General features: G+C 37.9%; 1 protein-coding gene across 1 annotated transcript; it reads right to left on the bottom strand.

The window, feature by feature from the left end:
- Positions 1-7364: 7364 nt before the first annotated feature.
- Positions 7365-13088, bottom strand: LOC117081350 (putative tripartite motif-containing protein 64B). The gene is made up of 6 exons (XM_033207151.1): positions 12678-13088; positions 12144-12239; positions 11232-11372; positions 10500-10522; positions 8970-9067; positions 7365-7858 (listed from the first exon to the last, which is right to left on the bottom strand). Exons 1-6 carry the CDS (start codon positions 13086-13088, stop codon positions 7365-7367), a joined length of 1263 nt encoding a protein of 420 aa, XP_033063042.1.
- Positions 13089-24375: the final 11287 nt, after the last annotated feature.

The raw sequence follows: 24375 nt of genomic DNA, 5'->3' as shown, positions 1-24375 counted from the left end.
GCAGAGCTTTCTTTAATCTTTAAGCTGTGCATGATGGACAGAGAAGCTGACTGCTTTCTCTCTGCACACTCTCTGAAAAAGCCTTAGTTCCTCCTCCCTGCAGTCCCTGCAGCCCCTCTCTTTACCCTTCCAAGACATTTAGTGCTTGTGCTTTATCCAGGTCATGTAGGTACTATTCCCAGTAACCAAAATCTCCCGCCATTATTAACACAAGAGGAATAGGGGAGAAACCTATCCCCCATCCCTACTCCTGTCAGAGCAAGACAGCCACCCCAAACATCCCTTAATCTCCAGAATCTTCCCACTAGGAATAACGAATAGTTAAGATCAACCCTTTGGGTGCATATTCCTAACGTCATTTCCCAAGTGTAGCTGACTTAATTGAAACATTTTCTAAAGCCAAAAACTTACACTTGAATTTGCTAATAATTTTCTGGAGACACACTGTGGTCCGCAGTACCACATCTGAGAGTAAATCACACAGTAAAATGATTAGCCATTGTGGAAGATGGGCGTGGTAGCTGCTTGCAAATGATTCTATAAATCTGAGATCTCTCTCTCATATATGCAATACATATATAATGTATTATATATGACACTGGCAGTAAACTACAAATTAAACAATATATAATACATATATTCATGTATATGTATAATATACCTATATATTATATATAGCTAAATACATAGATACATAGATATGTAGATAGATATGTACCACTATCTCTACCTATCATTTGTTTTTCTCACTGGTCGTCACTGTTGCTCAGGCTGGAGTGCAGTGCTGCAATCTCACTCACTTCACATTTTGCTTCCCAGATTCAAGCTATTCGCATGCCTCAACCTCCTAAGTAGATGGGAGTAAGGCATGAGTCACCACACTCTGCTAATTTTCGTATATTTAGTAGAGAGGGGGTTTCACCTTGTTGGCTAGGCTGGTCTCGAACTTCTTACCTCAAGTGATCCATCTGCCTAGGGCACCCAAAGTACTGGGATTACAGGTGTAAGCCACCACACCAGGCTTATAATACATTCCTGGACAAGGTGTGATGGAGCAAGGACAGGCGAAAAGGCTTCTAGGTAGGGTCCTGGAGGGATCCTGCAAGGACCAAGAGGGATGCTTGGAGGAGGAGAGGATCAGGACATACTCCAGAAATTGACCTTCTGGAATAGCTTGAGGTGGCCAGGCACAGTGATGGAGCTGGATCCAGTGAGGTGGTGCTGAGATTCTGTTGGGCAGCAGAGAGGACTGCCCAGAGGCACTTCTCTCAAGGTTGCGGCTACAGAGTATAAGTTCACTGTAGCCCTGGCACTAAGGTTCTTTTAAGAATGCTAGATGTTACTTCATGAACAGTCATATAGAACAATAACAACGAAAGCATGCCCTATTGATGCTATTTGTATGGAACGGAACTTGAACTTGGTAATAGAATTTGGTAATAGTCGATTTCCTGCCACTTCACTCCAGCCTGGGTGAAAGAGTCAGGCTCCATCTCAAAAGAAAAAAAAAAAAAAAAAGTAACATTGTATAATGACATCAGACAACTGATTTACTTATCTATCATTGGAATGTATTTGTAGAAGTTATTTTTTAATTTTAATTGATAAAGCAATTATAAAATTAAGTAGAGCCAATCAAAAGGACTCGGTTTTGCCTTTGAAACTGAAGAAACCTAATCTTCTATTAAGAGTGTATCCATGCATAGTTTAAATTTTTCAAAAAATACATACATAAAAAGAATGTAGGGAAGTGTTTTAAGAAAAGTTTCTAACCCTGGAAATTCTACACAGTGTATATGGAACAAGGTTCTGTCTTTCACATTATTTAAAAAAATAGAAACCCTCAGTACTGGCCATCAGGATGCCAAGATACATCCAGTGAATGCTCAATTATAAAGCATCTAGCCTGGCTCACTTTGAAAACTTGTCTTCTAAAATTGTCTTCCTGGGGCCTTTAATACTTGAGTCTAATTTAGAGTTTTAGAAACGATTGAGTTTAAAGAAAGTAAATTCCAATCTACCCTTCTTTTTAAAACCGAAGTAAGCTTAGGAATTTCTTCCTAAAATGTATAAACATTATTGTTCAAGCCTGTCATCCCAGCACATTGAGAGGTGGACACAGGAAAGGAGTTTGAGACAAGCCTAGGTAACATTGCGAAACCTCATCTCTCCAAAAAAATAAAAATTAGTGGAGCACTGTGGCATGAACCTGTAGTCCCAAGTACTGGGGAGGCTGAAGTGGGAAGATTGCTATAGCCCGAGAGGTTGACACTGCAGCTAGACAGGATCCAGTCACTGCCCTCCAGCCTGGGTGACAAAGCCAGACTCTGTCTCAAAAAAAGGAATATAAAATATCTCACTAATATTAGTCATGTTTATTATGTTGAAAACATTTTGGATATATTGGGTTACAATGTTTTATTAAAATTAATTTCAACTGTTAGTAGTTGTTTTAAATATCATTAGAAAAACACATTCCCTCCCCTCTCTTTTATAGTTTCCCTGCAAATACATGCACTAGAGAAAAACAATGAAGAAAATGTTTAATTAAATAATATTCAAAATACAAAACAAAAACTTTTGAAATGTATTTAAGACAATGCGAACAAAAAATGTATATCATTAAATGCATCTGTTATTAACAAAGAAAGGTCTGTCACAAACAGCCAGATAAAAGCAAATTCATGTTAAAAAACTAAAAAAAAATTTTTAAATTGCAGAAAATTGATTAAAAAACATGCAAAAGATAAATCAACAAATTCAAAAGTAGTCTCTTTAAATAGATAAATTAAATTAATAATTCCCAATGAGATTCATTTAAAAAATGGAGAGGGGGAGTTCAAATGAAGAATAAACAGGCAAACTCATAGGTCATCCAGATATCCATAAGTCAGTACAAATATTTTAAGAACAATTTATGCCTATACATTTGAAAATTTTGCTGACTTGAGAAAATTCAATAGGTCCCTGCTCCACTAACATGCCTAAAAAATTATATGAGTTCTCTGACTCATATATTTTCACATTTGTTCTTGTTATCTTGCAGATCAAACCATTTTTTGTCAGATTGCCCATTAAAAGAATATTAGAAAAATAAACTACCACTATACAAGGATATCAAGGAATCAGTACTTTAAATTTTTTTATTTTTTATAGACACATACTTTTACATATTTGTAGGGTAGTGATGGCTTGATACATATGATGCATAGTAATCAGATCAGACTATTTAGAACATTATCCCAAACATTTATCTTTTTTTTTTTAGGAAACTGGCAACATCCTCATTCTAGCTGTTTAAAAGTATATATATTATTGTTAACTATAATCATCTTGCAATGTTATAGAACATTACAAGTTATACCTCCCATCTATGTATAATTTTGTATTTTTAAATTGTATTTATTTTCTCTTTTATTAATCATTATATTTAATTATATTTAATATTGTACCTCTCCCTATACCCTCTGCCTTCTACACTTCCTAGCCACTAGGATCCTCTGTTTTACTTTTTAATTCCATGAGATCACATTTTTTAGCTAAGCAAGTGGCTGATTATGAGTATGTGCAGATGTTGTTCATATTTATAGAGAGTACAATAGATTACACAGTGTTTTGTTAAACTATAGTCTCTCCCTTGTTATATTGAAAATATTGCCACAATATACATAATAAACATATATCCTTGTGCATTTTTGTGGGAATTTCCATACTAATGATATTAGTTTTTAAAATATATGTAGAATTAAAAATTGATAGGTACCTCCAAATGTTCCTCTCAAACAGTTTCTTTCTAAGGATAACTAATAGTCACTAACTGACCAACAAATATCTTTGAAATTCTGAGATGATGGCATTAATTAGAATGAATATCTGAATTAGGATTAGGTTGGACCTTGATAAAAATGTGGGAGTGTCTGTTATTAATTAGCACACAGATTTATTGGGGGATGTTGTTATTCATAAATTGAGAAGTCACATCCTTGACATATTGAAAGCAAGACCCACCAATTTCTTCAAACTCCAAAGTAAATGTCGCTTTACTATAATTTTTGCCTGCCTTTTCCCCCCTACATATCAAATACCTAAGCCACACTTTCTTGGAATCTGTAGGGTTTTTGTTTATTTCTTTGTGCTTTACTTTTTTTAAAATTATACTTTAAGTTCTGGGATACATATGCAGAACGTGCAGGTTTGTTGCATAGGTATACACGTGCCTTGGTGGTTTGCTGCACCCATCAACCTGTCATCTACATTAGGTATGTCTCCTAATGCTATCCCTCCCCTATCCCCCAACCCCTGGACAGGCCCTGATGTGTGATGTTCCCCTCCCTGTGCCCATGTGTTCTCATTGTTCAGCTCCCACTTATGAATGAGAACATGCAATGTTTGGTTTTCTGTTCTTGTGTTAGTTTACTGAAAATGATGGTTTCCAGCTTCATCCATGTCCCTGCAAAGGACATGAAGTCATCTATTTTTTAAAATGTATTTACTTATTTGTTTATTTATTTATTTTTTTGAAGGAGTCTGGCTCTATCATCCAGGCTGGAGTGCAGTGGCACGATCTTGGCTCACTGCAAGCTCCACCCCTGTGTTCACACCATTCTCCTGCCTTAGCCTCCCCAGTAGCTGGGACTACAGGTGCCTACCACCATGCTCAGCTAATTTATTTTTTGTATTTTTAGTAGACACAGGGTTTCACCGTATTAGCCAGGATGGTCTCGATTTCCTGACCTCGTGATCCAACTGCCTCGGCCTTCCAAAGTGCTGGGATTACAGGTATGACCCCGGCACCTTGCCAAACTCATCCTTTTTTATGACTGCATAGTATTGCATAGTGTATATGTGCCACATTTTCTTTATCCAGTCTATCCTTGATGGGCATTTGGGTTGGTTACAAGTCTTTGCTATGCTGAACAGTGCTGGAATAAACATACGTGTGCATGTGTCTTTATAGTAGAATGATTTGCAATCCTTTGAGTATATACCCAGTAATGGGATTGCTGGGTCAAATGGTATTTCTGGTTCTAGATCCTTGAGGAATCACTACACTGTCTTCTTCGATGGTTGAACTGATTTACACTCCCAACAACAGAGCAAAAGCGTTCCTATTTCTCCACGTCCTCTTCAGCACCTGTTGTTTCCTGACTTTTTAATGATTGCCATTTTAACTGGCTTGAGATGATATCTCATTGTGGCTTTGATTTGCATTTCTCTAATGATCAGTGATTATAAACCTTTTTTCACATGTTTGATGGCTGCATAAAGTTTTTCTTTGAGAAGTGTCTGGAATGTGTAATTTTTGCTTTTGTTTTCATTTTTTTTTTTAGTCTGTCTGGCATGCCAGTTCACATTCTCTTCTCCCTTCATCCCTCCTTTCTTCCCTCACTATGGCCTCTATTTCTTTCCTAATACCACCCACAGGTCATTCTTCAAAGTTTCACTTTTCAGGGAGAGTCCTGTAAAATAATCTATTTACAAACGTTTAACCAGGGATGTATGACCTTGGTTCAATATCGTCTTTGAGAAATTCACAGCAAATTCCCCTATTCTCCAAGTACAAGTTTCTTTATCCACAGCTAATCTCAACCCCGACCATGCCATCCCAGCTTGCTCTGCCCAAATCTAGTAAAGTTCTTAATTTTCTGACCCCCTTTTCTATCCAAATGAAAACGGGTTCCAAAACTTTTGTTAACAGGTAACTTGGATCTGGAGACAGCAAGACTGAAGGACCATAGATGTGCTGGAGTCACCGCTGGCGTTGGGTTTCAAGAGAAGCACAAGGCGCATGCGTAGTCTCCAGAGGTTTTGATGTTTTCTGCCTGGCTTTCTTCTGGGCGTCCTGCCTGCGATGCTGCTGTGACCCTTCAATTTGGCTGTAGCCTTTGCCACCACCTCTGTATTTGGTTCCTGTTTTTTCTAAAATTACGTTGAAGCAAGAAGTTTTAGAAGATGGGTTTCACAGAGACTTTTTAAGAAAAGGGAAATTCGTTGAAAGCATTGAAGATTTATCTACCTGCAAACTCTTAACAACACTTAGGAGTACACTATTTTTAGAGCCATATGAGTTAGCTTCCCAATAAGAGGGAAACATCACAGAGGCAAGGACTGTTTCAGACAATTTAAACAAAGGGTCTCTACTTATTTGCTTACAGAATCTGAAGGTTTCATTAACTCCAGATCTGACTCACAAGCTGTTTATCCTTTGCAAAGAATGGCACATAGTAAGGATGGAGCAAATTTATCATTAATGACAATGCACAATTACTGATCTTTTAGGAGCAAGACTCCCAATTTGACATTAACATTGAAGAAAACATAGATGACAATATAATGATTTTAATAAACCAGTAGTTTGTCTGAATCCAGCATTTATGAGAACATTAAAGATAAGAATCAGCCGGGTTTGGTGACTCACATATATAATGTCAGCACTTTGGGAGGCTGAGGCATGCATATCACTTGAGGTCAGGAGTTTCAGACCAGCCTGGCCAACATGGTGAAATCCTGTTCTCTCGACTGAAAATACAAAAATTAGCCAGGCATGGTGACACGGGCGTGTAATCCGAGCAACTCAGGAGACTGAAAATCACTAGTACCTGGGAGGCAGAAGTTGCAGTGAGCCCATGTCACACATCTGTATTTCCAGCCTGGGGTATTGAGGGAATCACTGTCTCAAAAAACTAAAATAATAAATAAGTAATCTATGCTAGAAGCCAAAAAAAAAAAGAAAGAAAAAGATTTTTTTCGGCTAAAAATTATTTACATCAAAACAAACTTCTTCAAAGTTTTTCCAGTCTAAGTTTGCATTTTATAATGCTACTTTGGAATGCATGCAAGGACCATTGAAAGCAAGAGCTATCATTGAGTGTATACATCAGTAAGACAATTCAGTTCACTCTTATAATTAACATATTTTACACGTTTACAAAAATCAGTAATTTTTAGTAACTGATGATCCAGACTATATTTTGTATTATTTGCTTTGCATAAAGTGTCTACAATACACAAATCCACAGTGATCTAAAGTACAAAAGGCGTTGTGAGTCGAATGGGTGGGGAAGGTGCAATGAATAGAGAGTAACCATAAAGGGTTTTGGGTTTCATTTTGGGGCATAAAAAATGTCCAGGAATCAGACAGTTATAGTTTTTCACAACCCTTGATTAAAGTAAAATTTAGGAAACAAGTGTATAATGTCAGTGTGATTACCCATTTCATACCAGATAATAATTTTGTTTCCTCAAGTTACAATGAGCTCAAAGATGCTCACACATTGTCCTACTGTTTCACATGAGAAGGTCTTGAGATTGGAGGATTTTTCAGGTGAAAGAGCTCCCTAAGAAATCATAATGAAACCTGACTTTCATGGGGAACCAATACAAAAGAAAGGTGTCAAAAGGGAAGACAAAGAGGATGGGAAAAAGCTGTATATGAGGGAACCTTTTGAGATATCATAAAAGCTCACAACTGTGTTGTCATAATCCAGAAACACCCCAACCCGACCCAAAGGTCTTTGCACATAGTGAGTTAAGGGAGCAAAGATGTTGGAGAGGCTATAAAGGTTGTTTCTCTTTGAAGAAAATAGAAAAAATGCTTCCTCAAAAGCAGGAACATGATTTGTGTTTGCTGTCCCGGAATCTTTACAGACTCCCAGAATCCAGTTGGAGGAGTGGGTTACGTCCACTTCCCAGTAATGCTTGCCGGAGGAGAAGGCCTGAGCTCCCCATGCAGCAAAGTTCTCTGCTCTCTGGGACTCCCTGGGCGCACCATCATGGTCATTTCCAAATATCACATTTCTCACATCCTCAGAAAGGTTCATGTAGTAACTCGCCCTTTCCTTACTCAGAGGATCATCCACTGCAAAAAGAACAAAAATCAGATCAAGGAGTTACGTGGGGGTCAAATGTTATCTGCCCAGGTACTGGCTTTATTTGTACCTCCTGTAAGAGACAGAATACAGGGAGCAAAAAGACTTTGGAGACTCTTATCTATGAAGATCAAGGGTTGTTACGATTTCCACAGCACCAAAGAATCCTTAAAATCACAGAGAAAAACAAATAAACAAATGTCATTAATTGTGTGAATCAATGATTTAATGTCTGGCTTTGCTTGATTTGTTTCAAGAGATATGTAACGTTATTTATTTAGTAGAAAATGCCACTTGGATTGCTTGTATTCAATATAATTAACAAATAGACTTCACTCTCATATGATGCTCCTATTCAATGGGATATAAACGGTGCCTGTTACTTTTTTTTTTTTTTTTTTTTTGAGACAGAGTCTCACTCTGCTGCCCATGCTGGAATGCAGTGGTGCAATCTTGGCTCACTGTAGCCTCCTGGGCTCAAGGGATTTTGCTGCCTCAGCCTCCTGAGTAGCTGGGATTAGAGGCATGTGCCAAGATGCCCAGCTAACTTTTGTATTTTTGGTATAGATGGGGTTTTGCCATGTTTGTCAGGCTGTTCTCCAACCGCTGACCTCAGGTGATCTGCCCACCTCAGCCTTGGTAGGATTACAGGCGTGAGCCACCCTGCCCGGTCTCACCTGCTCCATTTTTAAACGTCAAAATTTGATGGACATCCATATATGTGCAGTTGAGAAGTTTCTGAAAATAATGATCATGTTCTGCTTTTACATGACCTGATCAATCACTGCTTCATTTAGTCTAACTCTGGTTTTAGCCCTATGTTGTCTAACGGCTGCCTTACATGTTTGGGCCATTTTCACAGAACCTTCAGCTTCCAGTTGTTGTGAAATATATCTTACAGCAGTAGAGTTGTTTCATTTATGGAAGCTTTAGTTCATTGGTTGGTCAAAGATTTCTAATGTTTATGATAAATATCATTTCTATAATATATTGTAAGTTCGCTTTTATGTCAGAAGAAATAAAACTAAAATGGGAAATGGCTCAACCAAGCAACCCACTAAACAGAAGTTAAGGCTGTACTGCCAAGCAGTTGGCTCTTACCTCTGAAGTTGTTGAGCATATCTAGCACTCCAGTGATGGGCCAGGAAGTCAGTTCTGGGTTCACTGGCTGGGGCTTTTCCATTTGCAGCAACTCTGTCCTGCAAAGAACAACCTCAGTTATACTTTCAGGCCCAGGGATAATCACACAATCATACAAATGTTTCAGATTTTCATCCAAGATATTTCTTGAGAAATCTCCCTTTTATATTAAATTCAGCATACATTTTACTCAACCATATTGGGGATATAGCAATGTTACTTTTATCTAAATTTAACATGTTAAAGTGTAGTTTCTCCATTCTCTCATACATGACCCAAATTTAAAATTACTGAGTGTGATTTCTTCCCTCTGCCCCTCTGGCCTCTTCAAAGTATACAGATACCCTGGGATTCTTGCTGAGAGAAGAAAACTCAGCCAAAGCCTTTGGGACCTCAACCTGTAGATGTCACCAATGATGCAGTCAGGGTCTTACAGGGAATGCCCACTGACACTAAAGGTTTTGAACTTTTGTTCAAACCAAAGGAGTCAATTTCCAGCCTGTCAGCCCTGGTGCTGAGGTTCCTGAGGCTGCCATTCCCCTCTTAGATTCTGCCTATAACAGGGGAGTGCAGTGATGGAGCAGGGCCTGGCTATTGATGTCCCTGGGAACAAAACCTCCCTCCCTTTCTTGTGTTTAGGGCATTTCCCTCCCTCCTCTCTTTTTCACCTCTCGCCTCTCCAGAATAGGAGACTCTTTTGTGATAACTCAGAGTAATCTTCTTCTTAAGATTTGCTGGGGCAGGGATGGAGAAGATGGGGTGAGTGGGTAGAAGAAAATCCAGAATGGCACACTGTTGTTAGATACATTTTCATTCAGCCACATAAGAAGGACACTTCTGAGACAAAGAAGCTTAAGGTCTCAGGTTCTCCTTTGAAACCAAAGTGGAACATAGCCACAGATCAATGCTAAATACCTCAAAACATATAGTTGATCCTTAAACAACAAGGTTTTGAAATTTGGGGGCCCACTTCTAAGTGGATTTTTTTCAATGAAAGTTTCACCTAGCTTGCCTGTCTCTCCTGCCTCCTGCTCAACTTCCTCCATTTCTTTTCTTTCTGCCTCTGCCACTGCTGAGACACTATCTTCTCTTCCTCCTCCTCTTCAGCCTACTCAATGTGAAGACAATGAAGATGAAGACCCTTATGGTGACTAACCTCTTAATGAGCAATAAATATATTTTCTCTTCCTTCCAATTTGTGCAATTATATTTTTTTCTCCAGCTGACATTATTGTTAGGATATAGCATATAATACATATAACATGCAATATATGTTAATTGACTATTTATGGTATCGACAGGCTTCCAGTCAATAAGAGGTCATTCATAGTTTGGTTTTGGAAAAGGCAGAAGTTATACTTAGATTTTCAACTATGTGGAATTACAGGAAGGTGGTTAGTGAACCTAACCCCCACGTTTTTCAATGGTACATTGACTTTATCAATAAGGGAATGACTTTCTCAGAAATCAAAGTTCATTAGTGTAACTCACCATTCCAGTATGTTTTCCAAGTCCTGCAAAGAAAAACATAGGTATGTAATCACAAGAATTCTGTCCTACTTTCCCTAGTATTCTTTGTTGTTTTTCTGGGTTAACAAGGTAGTTTTATTGATACACCTCTAAGGAACCATCCAAGGCTGTGTTAATAACAGAACCTCATCTGAACCATGGTGGGCTTCCTCAGTGGGCAATAGGAATGAGGAGCTGAGAATAAGACTATGGAATGATGTACATGGCAATGTAGGTTGTCAGTGTCACTCATCCTCCAGGCTTAATCTCAAGAAGTGAGGATGTACTAGGGAACATAAATTGAGTTTTATTAACAAAGCTAATATTCTCCTGGCCTAGCATTTGATTGATTTTGGATAACATTTCTTTGTGGCTAGTACTCCTGATTATACTGAAGAAGATTTTGTCCTAATGGATTTTGTCCATTTCTACCAAAATGGCAAAAATCTCCCAAAGATTACCAGAATATGCAAAAATAAGTGACTGGACAAATGTAATGACGGAGTCAAGGAGCATGTGTCACTTAGCTAAGAGTAGTTGCATTTGCAGGTAACATATGAATGTCCTGGCAGCATTGCCCAACAAAGGTTTCCTGACTCTGGATGATGGACCCTCCCTCCTCACCTGGAGTAGCTCCACATCAGGCATGTGGCACATCTCCCACAGCTCTCTGTACATGTCTTTCGTCTTTTTTATATGTTGGGTTATTCTTACTTCACTGTCTTGGAGTTGTCGAACAATCTCTTCTGCTTCTCTGTCTAGTGTCTCCAGATGGAGTTGCTCCTCCTCCAGGAGAAATTGGCGCATCTTCTGATATTGATACCTGATCATCCCCTTCCTGAATGCCGCATAGTCCTGCAGAGATACTCAGTTAAAAGAATTGTATCTCCTCACTCTCCACAAAACACTTAACACTTCAAATTTTATTCTCCTAGGATATGCCAGCAGTAAACTCATAAGCTCTGTGTCTCATACTTGGAAAGATTCTTGAAAATTTGCTAGCCTCCTCTTCCCATCCATTCTTCATGTTCCTCTTAGTCTCCCTTCCTGTATAAATCGATACCTCAAAAGGATTCAAGATCCCTTCTTGTGATGCTTCTTCGGGATTCTTACTTCATTAATTATTGTCTTTTTTACTTGGTTTTTCTTAATTTCTCTTGTTCCTTTGCCTGATTCTTCTAAACATTTTAAATATTTCAGTGTACACTCTACTACCGAGTTTTTAAAGAAATTACTTCAAGTTTTTTTTCCCCACTTATATCTCTATTTCTCTCCTCTCCTTCACAGCAAAACTTTAAACTACTCAATGTGAATACAATGCTTTGAACAAGTCAGTGCTATCCTACTCTCAGTGCCTTGGAAGTTTTATGCAAACCCTCAAGATTACATCAGGAATATCTATCATGCCCTGTTTATTTCATATACATGTACATACTAGTATTTTTTGCACCAGCTCCTCTTGGCCTGTATAATGATAACTGCTGATAGATCATTTGAAACCACTCTTTGTTTTTTTCTGGGAAGAAGACGCTGCTATTTTGTAACTGGTAAGCAGAATTCAGCTAAGAAGTCTAAGCTAGCATTGTGCCAATCTGCATGAAAAAATATAAAACATTTTTTTCCTACCATTAATGAATGGATTTTGCTAATTTCCTGATTTAGATTGTTTTGCATTTCTTGAGTGCTCCTCCATAAAGGATCCATTTTCTTTAGAAGTTTCTCCTGCAAAGTAGACATGACCTTCAGTAGCAGATAAGACATTACTGGATATGTTATTCACTTTTCATGAGAAAAGCCTGTTGTTGAGAGAACAGTAAATTTGAGTTCCCGTGAACTGGTCAGGTTTTTTACAAGATAACCTAATTTGATTCTAATATTTGGAATATCAGAGGTAACAGAAACATATCGTAGAGAGTTTGAGGAGATCCAACAGCTAATCAATTTTCGAAGAAATTGGCTTTCATATACCCTGGATCTGGAGAAGTCAAGCTTGCAGCAAAAGCAAATCATGTTCCCAGGACACATTTATATCTAGAGATTTATATTGAAAATTCAGATCCTCCCCATCTCCATTCTCTCCACCTTTATTATCCTAAGCTCTCATTTTGTCTCTCATTTACGATCCTGTGGATTCCCAATTGCATTGGAGGTGTCACTTACCCTGCACTCCTCAGCAGCCCATCCTATTGGGCTGTGGCCATGAGCCTCATGCTCTGGTGACTCAGAGCAGGGCCCACAGAGGAGTCTCTGCTCGTCCTCACAGAAGAGCCCCTTGTCCTCTTCATGTAGCACACAGATCTGCTTCTCCGAGCTGTTGGTGTTGTGAGGTCTGCTCTGCCTTGCAAGAGAAGCCAACTTCTTGAGAGCAATATTGGTGTTGAAGTCAGTCCTCTGGGGGATTTTCCCGCACACAGGACAGCCTGTTGGAGCCTGGCCTTCCTCCCAGAGGAGACAAAGGCAGGGCCTGCAAAAGCTATGTCCACAGTCAATGGTGACCGGGTCTATTAAGTAGTTCCTGCAGATAGAGCAACAGAGCTCCCTCTGGAAGGCTTGCAGTGTGCCCGAATCCATGTTTCTGGAAATTTAAAACAGGAAATTTTAAGTGAAAAATGTATTTTTTGACCACATGGAGGGGGAAGGGGCTGTGGCTGCTTCTTCTTGTCTGCTTCAGCTCTGTTCAATCTACCCATTAGCTTAAGCCCAGTATAGACCTAGATATGGTAAATATAGGCAAATTGGGTTTATACTATAACACAAGTGGAAAAATGAGACAAGCATCATTTTAGTTTAAAACAAGCAATGTTCTCAATTATGAATTATTTGGACAAGCTTAATATTGGGGTAGAGAGGAATAATTAGGATAACTTCATAGTTACTTCTATTAGCTGACTGTTCCAGAAATCCATACAAACCCATCTCTTTCTCTCTCTCTCCTTGTTTTCCTACAAGACCCCTTGAGTATAACTCATAAGGGATACTTAGTCTCACCCTCTGGCACCCAAGTAACAGATGTACTTTTCCAAAGACAATTAAAAATTGGTTAAGTTTAATCTAAGTGTGTTTAGTTTAATCATTATGGGCTTCAGCACTCAACTCCTGTACCTGTAAACAGCTGAACTTATTCTTCTAAGTTTAATCCTAAAATTCAACCTTTACATAAATACAATGAAAAATGATTACTTCTTATTCAAGACAATGTTTTTGCTCAGAATGAATTCAGACCATCAGAGTATCTTCATATTTTGAAATGGTGACTAATCAAGCTATGAAAGGACTCAGCAACAATTAATCAACTTTTACCTAAAACAAACCAAAAAAGAAAGTAAACACTAGAATTTTTTCTTTAAAGAATCCAGAGATGTAGTTAACGGAAGCATGACCACCAATTTATCTTTATTCCCGGTGTTTCCCACAGTGATCAAAGTCCCTACTTCCTGGGAGTCTTTACCGGTTCATAGGATATATTTGAACACTTTTCAAATCCAGTTGGCTCATTGAAGATTTGAAAAGGACTACAAACATAAACTTTACAACAAGGGTTTTACAATTAATCCTACACATTTCACACTCACACTGACATGTAGTATATTACAAAGCTACAGTAAGCAAAGCAGCAAGGTGCTGGTGTAAAAATAGGTAAACCAGTGGAACAGATCAGAGAACCCAGAAACTCTTACACCTCTCTACAGCCAACCCAATTTTGTCAAAGGGAGCAACAGTATTTACTGGGGAAAGGACAGTCTTTCAATCAACACTACTGGCAAATCTGGATATTGACATGCAGGGGATAAAATTATGCCCTCACCTCTCATCCTATGCCAAAATCAACTCAAAATAGATTGAAAACCTTAATGTAAAACCTGAAAGACCAAATCTACTGGAGGAAAACATAGGAGAAATGCTCCAGGACACTAATGTGAGAAAAAAAAATGTACAAATAATATCACAAAAGCCTAGTCCACAAAAGCAAAAATCAACAACTGGAGTTATCTGAAACTGCAATGCTTCTGCACAGCAAAGGAAACAATCAATGGAGTGAAAAGACGATGGACAGAGTGAGAAAGCATATTTTTTTCTTTTAAAAATAATGCTGGTATGATGGCACATGCTTGTAGTCTCAGCTACTCAGGAGTCTGTGAGGGCAGCATTGCCTGCGTCCAGGACGTCCAGAGTACAGTGAGCCATGATAGTGCCACTTCAGTCTAGCCTAGGTGACAGAGTGAGACCTTATCTCAAAAAGAAAACCCAGTCAAATAACTTGATATAACACAAACCAATATATTGTAAATGCTCTAATAACAGGTATTTTAAACAATTATGTTATTTCAAATAACTGAGTAAGCTACTTGTTTGCTTAGACAAGATGTAAGTGTCCCGGCAGGTGAGTTTAAAGTATTTTTATAAGAAAATTAAGCATGAAGGTCTTTACTACAAATGTCATACACACCAGAATCTGCAATATATGGTCCCAAGTCTAGAAGATTCGTGGTTATCCAGGTCAGCAGCAACGCTGAGCTCACCGAAGCCCAGCATCCACAAATTAAATCTGACTTCTCTGGAGAGGTCTTCCTGGACAACTGTGCTTTTTAAGTGATTAGACTCACCTAAGAACACTCCCACTTCCTGGGATTGGCTACTGTCTGGAGAAAGAGGTGGAAATAGAAGATTAGGTTACACAGAAGGGTGTAACATTGGGTAATTGGATTTATTAAGTATAGACAATTATGCCTAAGGGATTATAGCCCATCAGAAGGTAGAAGATTTTGGAGTGAGATGTGAGAATCTTGAACTGACATAGGTTGTTCATGGACATTAAAACTGAAACACTTATTTCATTAAGTAATGTTTTATTTCACAAACAATGCCTTCACAATTGAAAACAATTGCTGTATTATTTTAAACTGAAATGTGTCATCTATATTTCCATTAAATGTTTTGTTTATTCTTCAACAAGCATTTACTAATGACAATGAAATAGTTATTAGACATAAATTATATTAAACTGTAATAGACAATTTCAGTCCTGCTAGAACATCCAGACTAACGAATGAGATGTATCATAATTAAAGAATCACACAAGTAAATACACAATTGGAACTATGAGCTCAGTAAATGAGCAGTACATGTTTTGAGGGTCTGTAGTAGGAGGTATGTGCTGAATGCAAGCTTACACAAGGCTTTCATGAAGATATGACAGCATTGAGATTTGAGGAATAGGAACACATTAACTTGGCAAAGAGCAATAGAGAGAAACTTTCCTTGCAGTGACAGCAGCAGATGCAAATACTTCCTGGATGGAAGAGACCTGGTACAGTTGAGCTCCAGGCCATTGGAGCTGGAGTGACAAGAATGAGTGTGGTCTGATGGGAGGTGAGGCTGCAGAGGCAGGTACAGATTTCAGAACATGGAAAAGATGAGTTTCTTATGTAGAAATTATGGGAAGCCAGTGAAGTCTCAGTCTACTTTTAAAATATATCATTGCTAAATAAGTCTCCAGTCGTTATTTATCTGAATATGTACAACTCTAAAATATTAAATGAAATAACTAATCCATCTGTGGAACTCTCTTATAAAATAGTGCACCTAGGTACTTAGCTGTATTTTAAATAGTATACCTTTATATACAACAGTTGCTGAATTTACTTGTCTATTTTTTTGTTCTCTTCCCTGTTTTTTTTTTTTTTTTTTTTTTTTTTTTTGAGGCGGAGTCTCGCTCTGTCGCCCAGGCTGGAGTGCAGTGGCCGGATCTCAGCTCACTGCAAGCTCCGCCTCCCGGGTTCACGCCATTCTCCTGCCTCAGCCTCCCGAGCAGCTGGGACTACAGGCGCCCGCCACGTCGCCCGGCTAGTTTTTTGTATTTTTTAGTAGAGACGGGGTTTCACCGTGTTAGCCAGGATGGTCTCGATCTCCTGACCTCGTGATCCACCCGTCTCGGCCTCCCAAAGTGCTGGGATTACAGGCTTGAGCCACCGCGCCCGGCCTGTTTTTTTTTTTTTTTAAGACGGAGTCTGGCTCTGTCGCCCAGGCTGGAGTGCGGTGGCCGGATCTCAGCTCACTGCAAACTCCGCCTCCCGGGTTCACGCCATTCTCCTGCCTCAGCCTCCCGAGTAGCTGGGACTGCAGGCGCCCACCACCTCGCCTGGCTAATTTTTTGTATTTTTAGTAGAGACAGGGTTTCACCGTGTTAGCCAGGATGGTCTCGATCCCTGACTTCGTGATCCGCCCCAAAGTGCTGGGTCTCTTCCCTATTTTATGACTCTTTTCAATGGTTAATTTATGCAAAAATCAATGTGTTTTTTTGGATTTTACGTCATGTTGAATAATTTTAGATACTTTACGTAAGTATATATGTATGGACATGTAGAAGATGTATAGCATGTATATTTATATTAAAATATGATACAATGTCATAAATAATTATTTAAACAATAATTATGTGTGCAATTACCTTTAACAAAGTGTATACAGAAAACTAATTTTGAATAGAGTATGGTGACTCCTGTCTGTAATTCCAGCTACTTGGACAGCTGGGCAAAAGGGTCACTTGACTCTAGGATTCCAGGTTTCCCCAGGCAACATAGGTTGACTCCTGTCTCTTAAAAAAAAATACAAATGATTTCACCCAGGCCTGGAAGCAAGCACATGTAGTTACAACTCATCGGGAGGACCAGGCAGGAGGATGACTTGAGCCTAGGTGTTTGAGGTTGCAATGAGCTATGATCATTCACTGCACTTTGGTCTGAGTGACAGAGGGAGAACTTGTCTAAATGAAGGAAAGAAAAAAATGACAGAAAAACAAAGTTATAAGTTAGGAAGCGTTGCTTTTTCCCTGTTCTCTAGAAGAATTTGTCTAAAAATGTCTTATTTATTTCAAAAATGCTTTGAAAATTTCACTGAAAGAGATCACTGGAATTCTCTTTGTGAGTTTTGTTTCTTAAATAACACAGGAAATTTTAAGAATCTAAATCATATCTTTCATTTTTCTATGTTTCCTTCTGTCTGTTTTAGTCAGCTGTGTTTTTTGAGAAATTTTCTCAAGTCAGCAACATTTTCAAATGTATAGGCATAAATTGTTCTTAAAATATTTGTACTGACTTACTGATATCTGGATGACCTATGAGTTTGCCTGTTTATTCTTGATTTGAACTCCCCCTCTCCGTTTTTTAAATGAATCTCATTGGGAATTTATTAATTTGATTTATCTATTTAAAGAGCCTACTTTTGAATTTGTTGATTTATCTTTTTCATGCTTTTTAATCAATTTTCTGCAATTTTTAAAATTTATTTTAGTTTTTTAACATGAATTTGCTTTTATCTGGCTGTTTGTGACAGACCTTTCTTTGTTAATAACAGATGCATTTAATGATATACATTTTTTGTTCGCATTGTCTTAAATACATTTCAAAAGTTTTTTGTTTTGTATTTTGAATATTATTTAATTAAACATATTTTCTTCATTGTTTTTCTTTAGTGCATGTATTTGCAGGGAAACTATAAAAGAGAGGGGAGGGAATGTGTTTTTCTAATTATATTTAAAACAACAAGTAACAATTGAAATTAGTTTTAATAAAACTTTGTAACCCAATATATCCAAAATGTTTTCAACATAATAAACATGACAAATATTAGTGAGATATTTTATATTCTTTTTTTTGAGACAGAGTCTGGCTTTGTCACCCAGGCTGGAGTGTAGTGACTAGATCCTGTCTAGCTGCAGTGTCAACCTTCCGGGCTATAGCAATCTTCCCACTTCAGCCTCCCCAGTACCTGGGACTACAGGTTCATGCCACCGTGCTCCATTAATTTTTATTTTTTTGGGGAGACGAGGTTTCACAATGTTGCCTAGGCTTGTCTCAAACTCCTTTCCTGTGTCCACCTCTCAATGTGCTGTGATGACAGGCCTGAACAATAATGTTTATACATTTTAGGAAGAAATTCCTAAGCTTACTTCCGTTTTAAAAAGAAAGGTAGATTGGAATTTACTTTCTTTAAACTCAATTGTTTCTAAAACTCTAAATTAGACTCAAGTATTAAAGGCCCCAGGAAGACAATTTTAGAAGACAAGTTTTCAAAGTGAGCCAGGCTAGATGCTTTATAATTGAGCATTCACTGGATGTATCTTGGCATCCTGATGGCCAGCACTGAGGGTTTCTATTTTTTTAAATAATGTGAAAGACAGAACCTTGTTCCATATACACTGTGTAGAATTTCCAAAGTTAGAAACTTTTCTTAAAACACTTCCCTACATTCTTTTTATGTATGTATTTTTTGAAAAATTTAAACTATGCATGGATACACTCTTGAAGATTAGGTTTCTTCAGTTTCAAAGGCAAAACCTAGTCCCTTTGATTGGCTCTATTTAATTTTATAATTGCTTTATCAATTAAAATTTAAAAAAACTTCTACAAATACATTCCAATGATAGATAAGTAAATCAGTTGTCTGATGTCATTATACAATGTTACTTTTTTTTTTCTTTTGAGATGGAGCCTGACTCTTTCACCCAGGCTGGAGTGAAGTGGCAGGATCTCGGCTCACTGCAACCTCCACCCCGGGGTTCAAGAAAATCTCCTGCTGGGATTACAGGTACCTGCCACCATGCCCAGCTAATTTTTTTTATCTTGAGAAGAGAGAGGTTTTCTCCATGCTTGCCAGGCTGGTCTCGAACTCCTGATCTCAGGTAATTCACCAACCTCAGCCTCCCTAAGTGCTGGGATTACAGATGTGAGCCACCACAGTGGCCTGATGTTACCTTTTTAAGTCCACATAAAGTGACTTTATAATTACTTTTTAATAACTCTTTATTAAAACCTAACATATATGAACAATTTTGTTTTCTACTTTTATCCACAATACTATATTTTCCATGATTTTTAAAGAGTAGAAGACTTTTTTTTTTTGGAAATGTTGTCTCGCTCTCTTGCGCAGGCTGAATTGCAGTGGCACAACCTGGGTTCACTTCATCCTCTGCCTCCCAGGTTCAGGAGATTCTCCTGCCACAGCCTCCTGAGTAGCTGGGACTACAGGTCAGTGCAACTATGCCAGTCTAATTTTTGTATTTTTATTAGATACAGGGTTTTGCCATGTTGGTTAGACGTGTCTCCAACTCCTGACCTTAAGGGATCCGCCCACCTCGGCTTCCCCAAGTGTTGAGGTTGAGTCACCATGCCCAGCCTGGATTGGTTTTTAAGAACTTGATTTATACTTGTTTTGTTTTAAAGAATAGCTTTTTGTGTTTTTAAACTTTTTAAAGTTAAAAATACTTCACAAGACACTGGTGAACTTAAATGACATTGAAGATAATTTACTATTACTTAGCGGGGTAATCTTTGGGGACTGGTTTATGGGTATAAAATTGAAAAATTAATTTGTAACCTGAGATTAGTATTCTGAAGCTCTATCTCTAGTGACTTAGAGAAATTCTCAAATCACCAAATACAATAAATAAATGAATATAAAAGTATAGTGGCTCATTCACTTCTCTAAAGCATTTTCTAAACTCCCAGAATTATGAAAACGCCAGAAGATTCAAATATTTTGGTGAACTGGGTCAGAATGGGAGATATCTACTTAGCCTATGGGTGCTTTCAACTCTGACTCAGCATATTATAGGTATTCACTTTCTCGGGGCCTACTCCTCACACCCTCCTAACCCATTCTTGCTCAATATTCTGCTTAACTCTGCATCTAGGCTTGCTATCATATTACCAATGAAACAATAATTGATTTGGATGTATTTACGTAATACAAGGTTCTTAAGTAACTAATAATATTTACTTAGCATTAATTGGTCCCTTTCTATGTACGAAGCACTGTTGTACTTGCTGACACCTACAATATTTTTCACATACTTTAAAATACATCAGCATACACAGTGTGAAATCATTTTTGTGTGTGCTTGTGATTTAGGCCACAATATGAAGTACATACTGCTAGAATTCTAATAAAAACATGCAGCACAGGAATGGTGAGATAGCATTTAAATCGGGAAAGTTCAGCTTGACAGTGTACTATTACCAGTGCATCCTGTTAGCCTAACAACTTTCAACATCATAAGTAGCACATTAGAAACAAGCTCTTAACTGGGATGAGGAATGTTAGAAATGTGTACTTTTATTTTATAAATAATCTCTGAAAAAGATAGTCTTCTTAAGCACAAATGTCATTTATTATGGTATATTCAGTCTTTTTCAATTTTTTGCTTTCAAATAATATTCTCAAATATATTTAGAAAAAGGTTTTTAAGGCATAGTATTTCATTAATGCTCATCATTTGGAAAAAAACCCAACTCTAATACATGAACATAAATTTATGTTTATTTTTTAGGTGTGGATTATCATGGTATTTAATCTATTATAAAATTTTTTTGAAAATAATAATTGATATAACGAGAATTTTCATCAAAATTTAAAGAGATCTAACTAATATGCATAATGAATTTGAGTTGGAAACAAAATGTGTAATACAAGTGAAAACAAAAATGCAAATTCTATTCCTACCTAGAGAAGAAAAAGATGAAATACCATACAGGTTGAGCACCACTAATCAAAAAATCTAAAAATTCAAAATACTCCAAAACCTCAAATGTTTTGAGCTCTGAAATGTCACCGAAAGTGAAATATCCCACACATGACCTCATGTGAGCAGCTACAGTCAAAACTGTTCTCAGTGGACCAAAGTCTCTCCCAGCCCCTTCGGTTGTCATATATCTTTCTGTGTCCACTTAGATGTCCCCAAGGAAGAGCACCCACAAAAGGAAATAAAATGGCATGTGTACACAGACTTTACTTCATGAATAAAATTATTTAAAATATTGTCTAAAATTATCTTCAGCCTATCTGAATAAGGTGTACATGAAACATAAATTTTGTGTTTACACTTGGGTTGATACACAAGATATCTTATTACGCATATGCAAATATTCTCCAATCCACAAACATCCAAAACCTGAAATTCTTCTGCTCTACCATTGTGAATAACAGTCCACTTGTATTACATGGTTTTATAATGCATTTATTTGAAAATGTGACTGAAATCTGCGGATGAAATTTTACAAACATCATTTTTAGCCAAATATTATTATTTTGTATAGCAGAAGGGGATACACTGGGTTTATTTCTCCACAGCATCCAAGTAGAATGTGACAGGGTTAAGGAGGAAAGATTTCTATATGTAGTACTCATGATCTTTTGGGCTTAGGGTAGGTAAAGGCACAAGACATGCTAACCTTACATTCTGCCCTGTTCCTTGGAAATTTAATAAACAACACTTACTCTTGTTTATAAACAATGGATTCCAGTGAAGGGTAATGGCTAAGTCCATGAGCACCATTAGAACTGGCAGGGGTCAGGAAAGAATGTGAAAACTCTACCCCACAGTACTCATTTTTCTATACTGTGCTGGAAAGATGACTGGAAAACAAATTTGGCAATGTAATGTCTGAGAATAGGATACTCAGCCAGATATGGGAAGAATAAAAGACAAGAATCTTGTGTCTACTGCATCTAGAGAAGAAAATATTCTGTTAACTCTTTGCCATGAAAATACTTTGAGGCTGGGAACAGTGGCTCACAGGTGCAATCCCAGTGCCTTGGAAGGTTGAAGCAGGAGGATTGTTTGAGTCCAGGAGGTTGAGACCAGACGAAACAGCCTAAGAAGACCGTATCTCCACAAACAATTTAAAAACGGACCTGGAGTGGGGGATGCCTACCTGTAGTCATAGCTACTCAGGAGGCCGAGGTTGAGGATCGCTTAGGCTAGGCAGTTGATGCTGCAGTAATTATGATCCAGCAACTGCACTATAGTCTGGGTGACAGAGTGAGACTCTGTCTCTAAGAAAAGAAAAAAAGAATAGAAAAAGAAAAAACATGATTGAAATCTACCCCCTACGCTGCTGTGTGGAATTGCTGTCTCCATTATTTTCTTAAGGAAGAAAATCTATTTGATTCTGATTTTTATAGGCTACTGATAATGTAGCAATATTCAAGAACTGAATGTTTCATTCATCAGAGAAAGAAACCTCAGAATGTAGGCAGAACCTCACCTGAACACACAAGCACAGAAGAAATCATATGTGTTTCTGTGGCTCTAGGTGAGACAATACATTGAGAGATTTGAGGATTTATGGAGTTGACGACAAGAGATTGATTCCTGAATCCATCCCGTACAAGAAATAGGACCATAAAAAGATTGCTTACGGCCAGGCGAGGTGGCTCACTCCTGTAATCCCAGCACTTTGGGAGGCCGAGGCGGGCAGATCACGAAGTCAGGAGATCGAGACCATCCTGGCTAACACGGTGAAACCCCGTCTCTACTAAAAATACAAAAAATTAGCCGGGTGTGGTGGCGGGCATCTGTAGTCCCAGCTTCTCAGGAGACTGAGGCAGGAGAATGGAGTGAACCCGGGAGGCGAAGCTTGCAGTGAGCAGAGATTGTGCCACTGCTCTCCACCCTGGGGGACAGAGCAAGACTCAGTCTCAAAAAAAAAAAAAAAAAAAAAGAAAGAAAGAAAAAGAAAAAGAAAGAAAGATTGCTTACCTTTTATGTGCTCATATGTAAACTTGGGACATATTGCATATTTTCAGTGGAGATTAGGAACAATGTGTGCAGAGAGACAGCACAATATCTAGTACATCATAGCCCATGTACCACATTGTCCCCTTCCTTTTTCTAACGTATTTCTCTCCACTCTAACAGATAAGAGGTTTCAACAGAAAATGACTGGGGTTGTGGAAAAATAGACAATAAATGGGTAAAACAATTGAGAAGCAATTTTAAAAAAAAGGGTTAAAGAAAAGATAGCCCTGGATATTCAGAGTCCAGAAAGAAAAATATAACTTGTTGGAAAATTACTAAATTGTGTTAACATTGGAAAAAATATGCACAATTCTCTCCATGTGAGCAATGTCAAAGGAGTTATATTTACTTGGTTTTAAATGGTATTTATCATAGAATGGCATTTTTATAAAAACTTTAAAATTTCCACAATTAAATAAAATCAGATTTCTACATATGTTAAGGAAGCAGAAATAGATCACCAAATTTCATACAAAGATTTTGCAATAAGTTTTAGAACCCAGATGAAAAAAACAGTCTATTACCAGATTCTGAAAAATAGATTTGTAATTCAACAGAAAACCTTGTGGTAGAGGTAGGTTTCAGATGCTAGAATGAAAACAGTCTCATGTACAAAAAAGTATCTTTTTTGTTAAAGGAGAAGCACTGGAAAATGAAGAAGTATTCCAAATTGACTGGAGTGTCCATTATCCACATCATGGATTGTTCCTGCCTATACCCATCTCTACTCTCTCTTCTGGATTGGTTAGGACTTTTGGAACTTACAAAATGCCAACTCTAAAGGGAATTACTTTCTTATATATGTTTCATGGTCTGAGACTCAAGTAGGAAAACAGGTTGTTTCCTTCATAATGCCACAGTAGACAGAGATAGGTCTGTAATTGAAAGCTCCTAATTTCCAGTGCTCTAGGCTTTACCTGCCTAAAGCTGAGTGTTTGAATGAATAAGTGAATGATGTGGTGCAAAAAGTGGTTGAAATAAAAGCAGAAGCTACCCTGCCTTCCCTTCTCTCCTTGCTCCAATTCCTTCCTGATACACAGCATCATCAGACCTTGTAATGGAGTATCAGGGCCCTGCCACAGAGCTCCAGAATCTCAGCAGAGAATGTCTGCAGGATCCAGTCCATGACCTGAGGGTTTCACAAGTTTCCCACTCGGGAGTCCAGGACTGAGCCAACAGGGCCCCCACAAACAACCAGCGCAGATCTTACTTCTGTGTGGACACTTTGATTAATTACTTAGATTTATTGAGGTACAGAATGTATATACAGGGTGGTCAGTC

This window comes from Trachypithecus francoisi, unplaced genomic scaffold (genome assembly GCF_009764315.1).
Source record: "Trachypithecus francoisi isolate TF-2019V2 unplaced genomic scaffold, Tfra_2.0 Lachesis_group8, whole genome shotgun sequence".
NCBI classification, from domain to species: Eukaryota; Metazoa; Chordata; class Mammalia; order Primates; family Cercopithecidae; genus Trachypithecus; species Trachypithecus francoisi.
Note: the sequence above shows the minus strand (reverse complement) of the source record. Positions and strands in the feature narration are given on the sequence as shown.

Bases quoted from the DNA above. Each gene is read 5' to 3' on its own strand.
- LOC117081350 (XM_033207151.1), bottom strand. From the start codon at position 13,088: ATGGATTCGGGCACACTGCAAGCCTTCCAGAGGGAGCTCTGTTGCTCT. The intron at 11,373-12,143 runs GTAGGAAAAAAA...GTATCTCTGCAG, and splicing joins GCAAAATCCATTCATTAATG to GACTATGCGGCATTCAGGAA. The intron at 7,859-8,969 runs GTAAGAGCCAAC...TTCTTTTTGCAG, and splicing joins TATGCTCAACAACTTCAGAG to TGGATGATCCTCTGAGTAAG.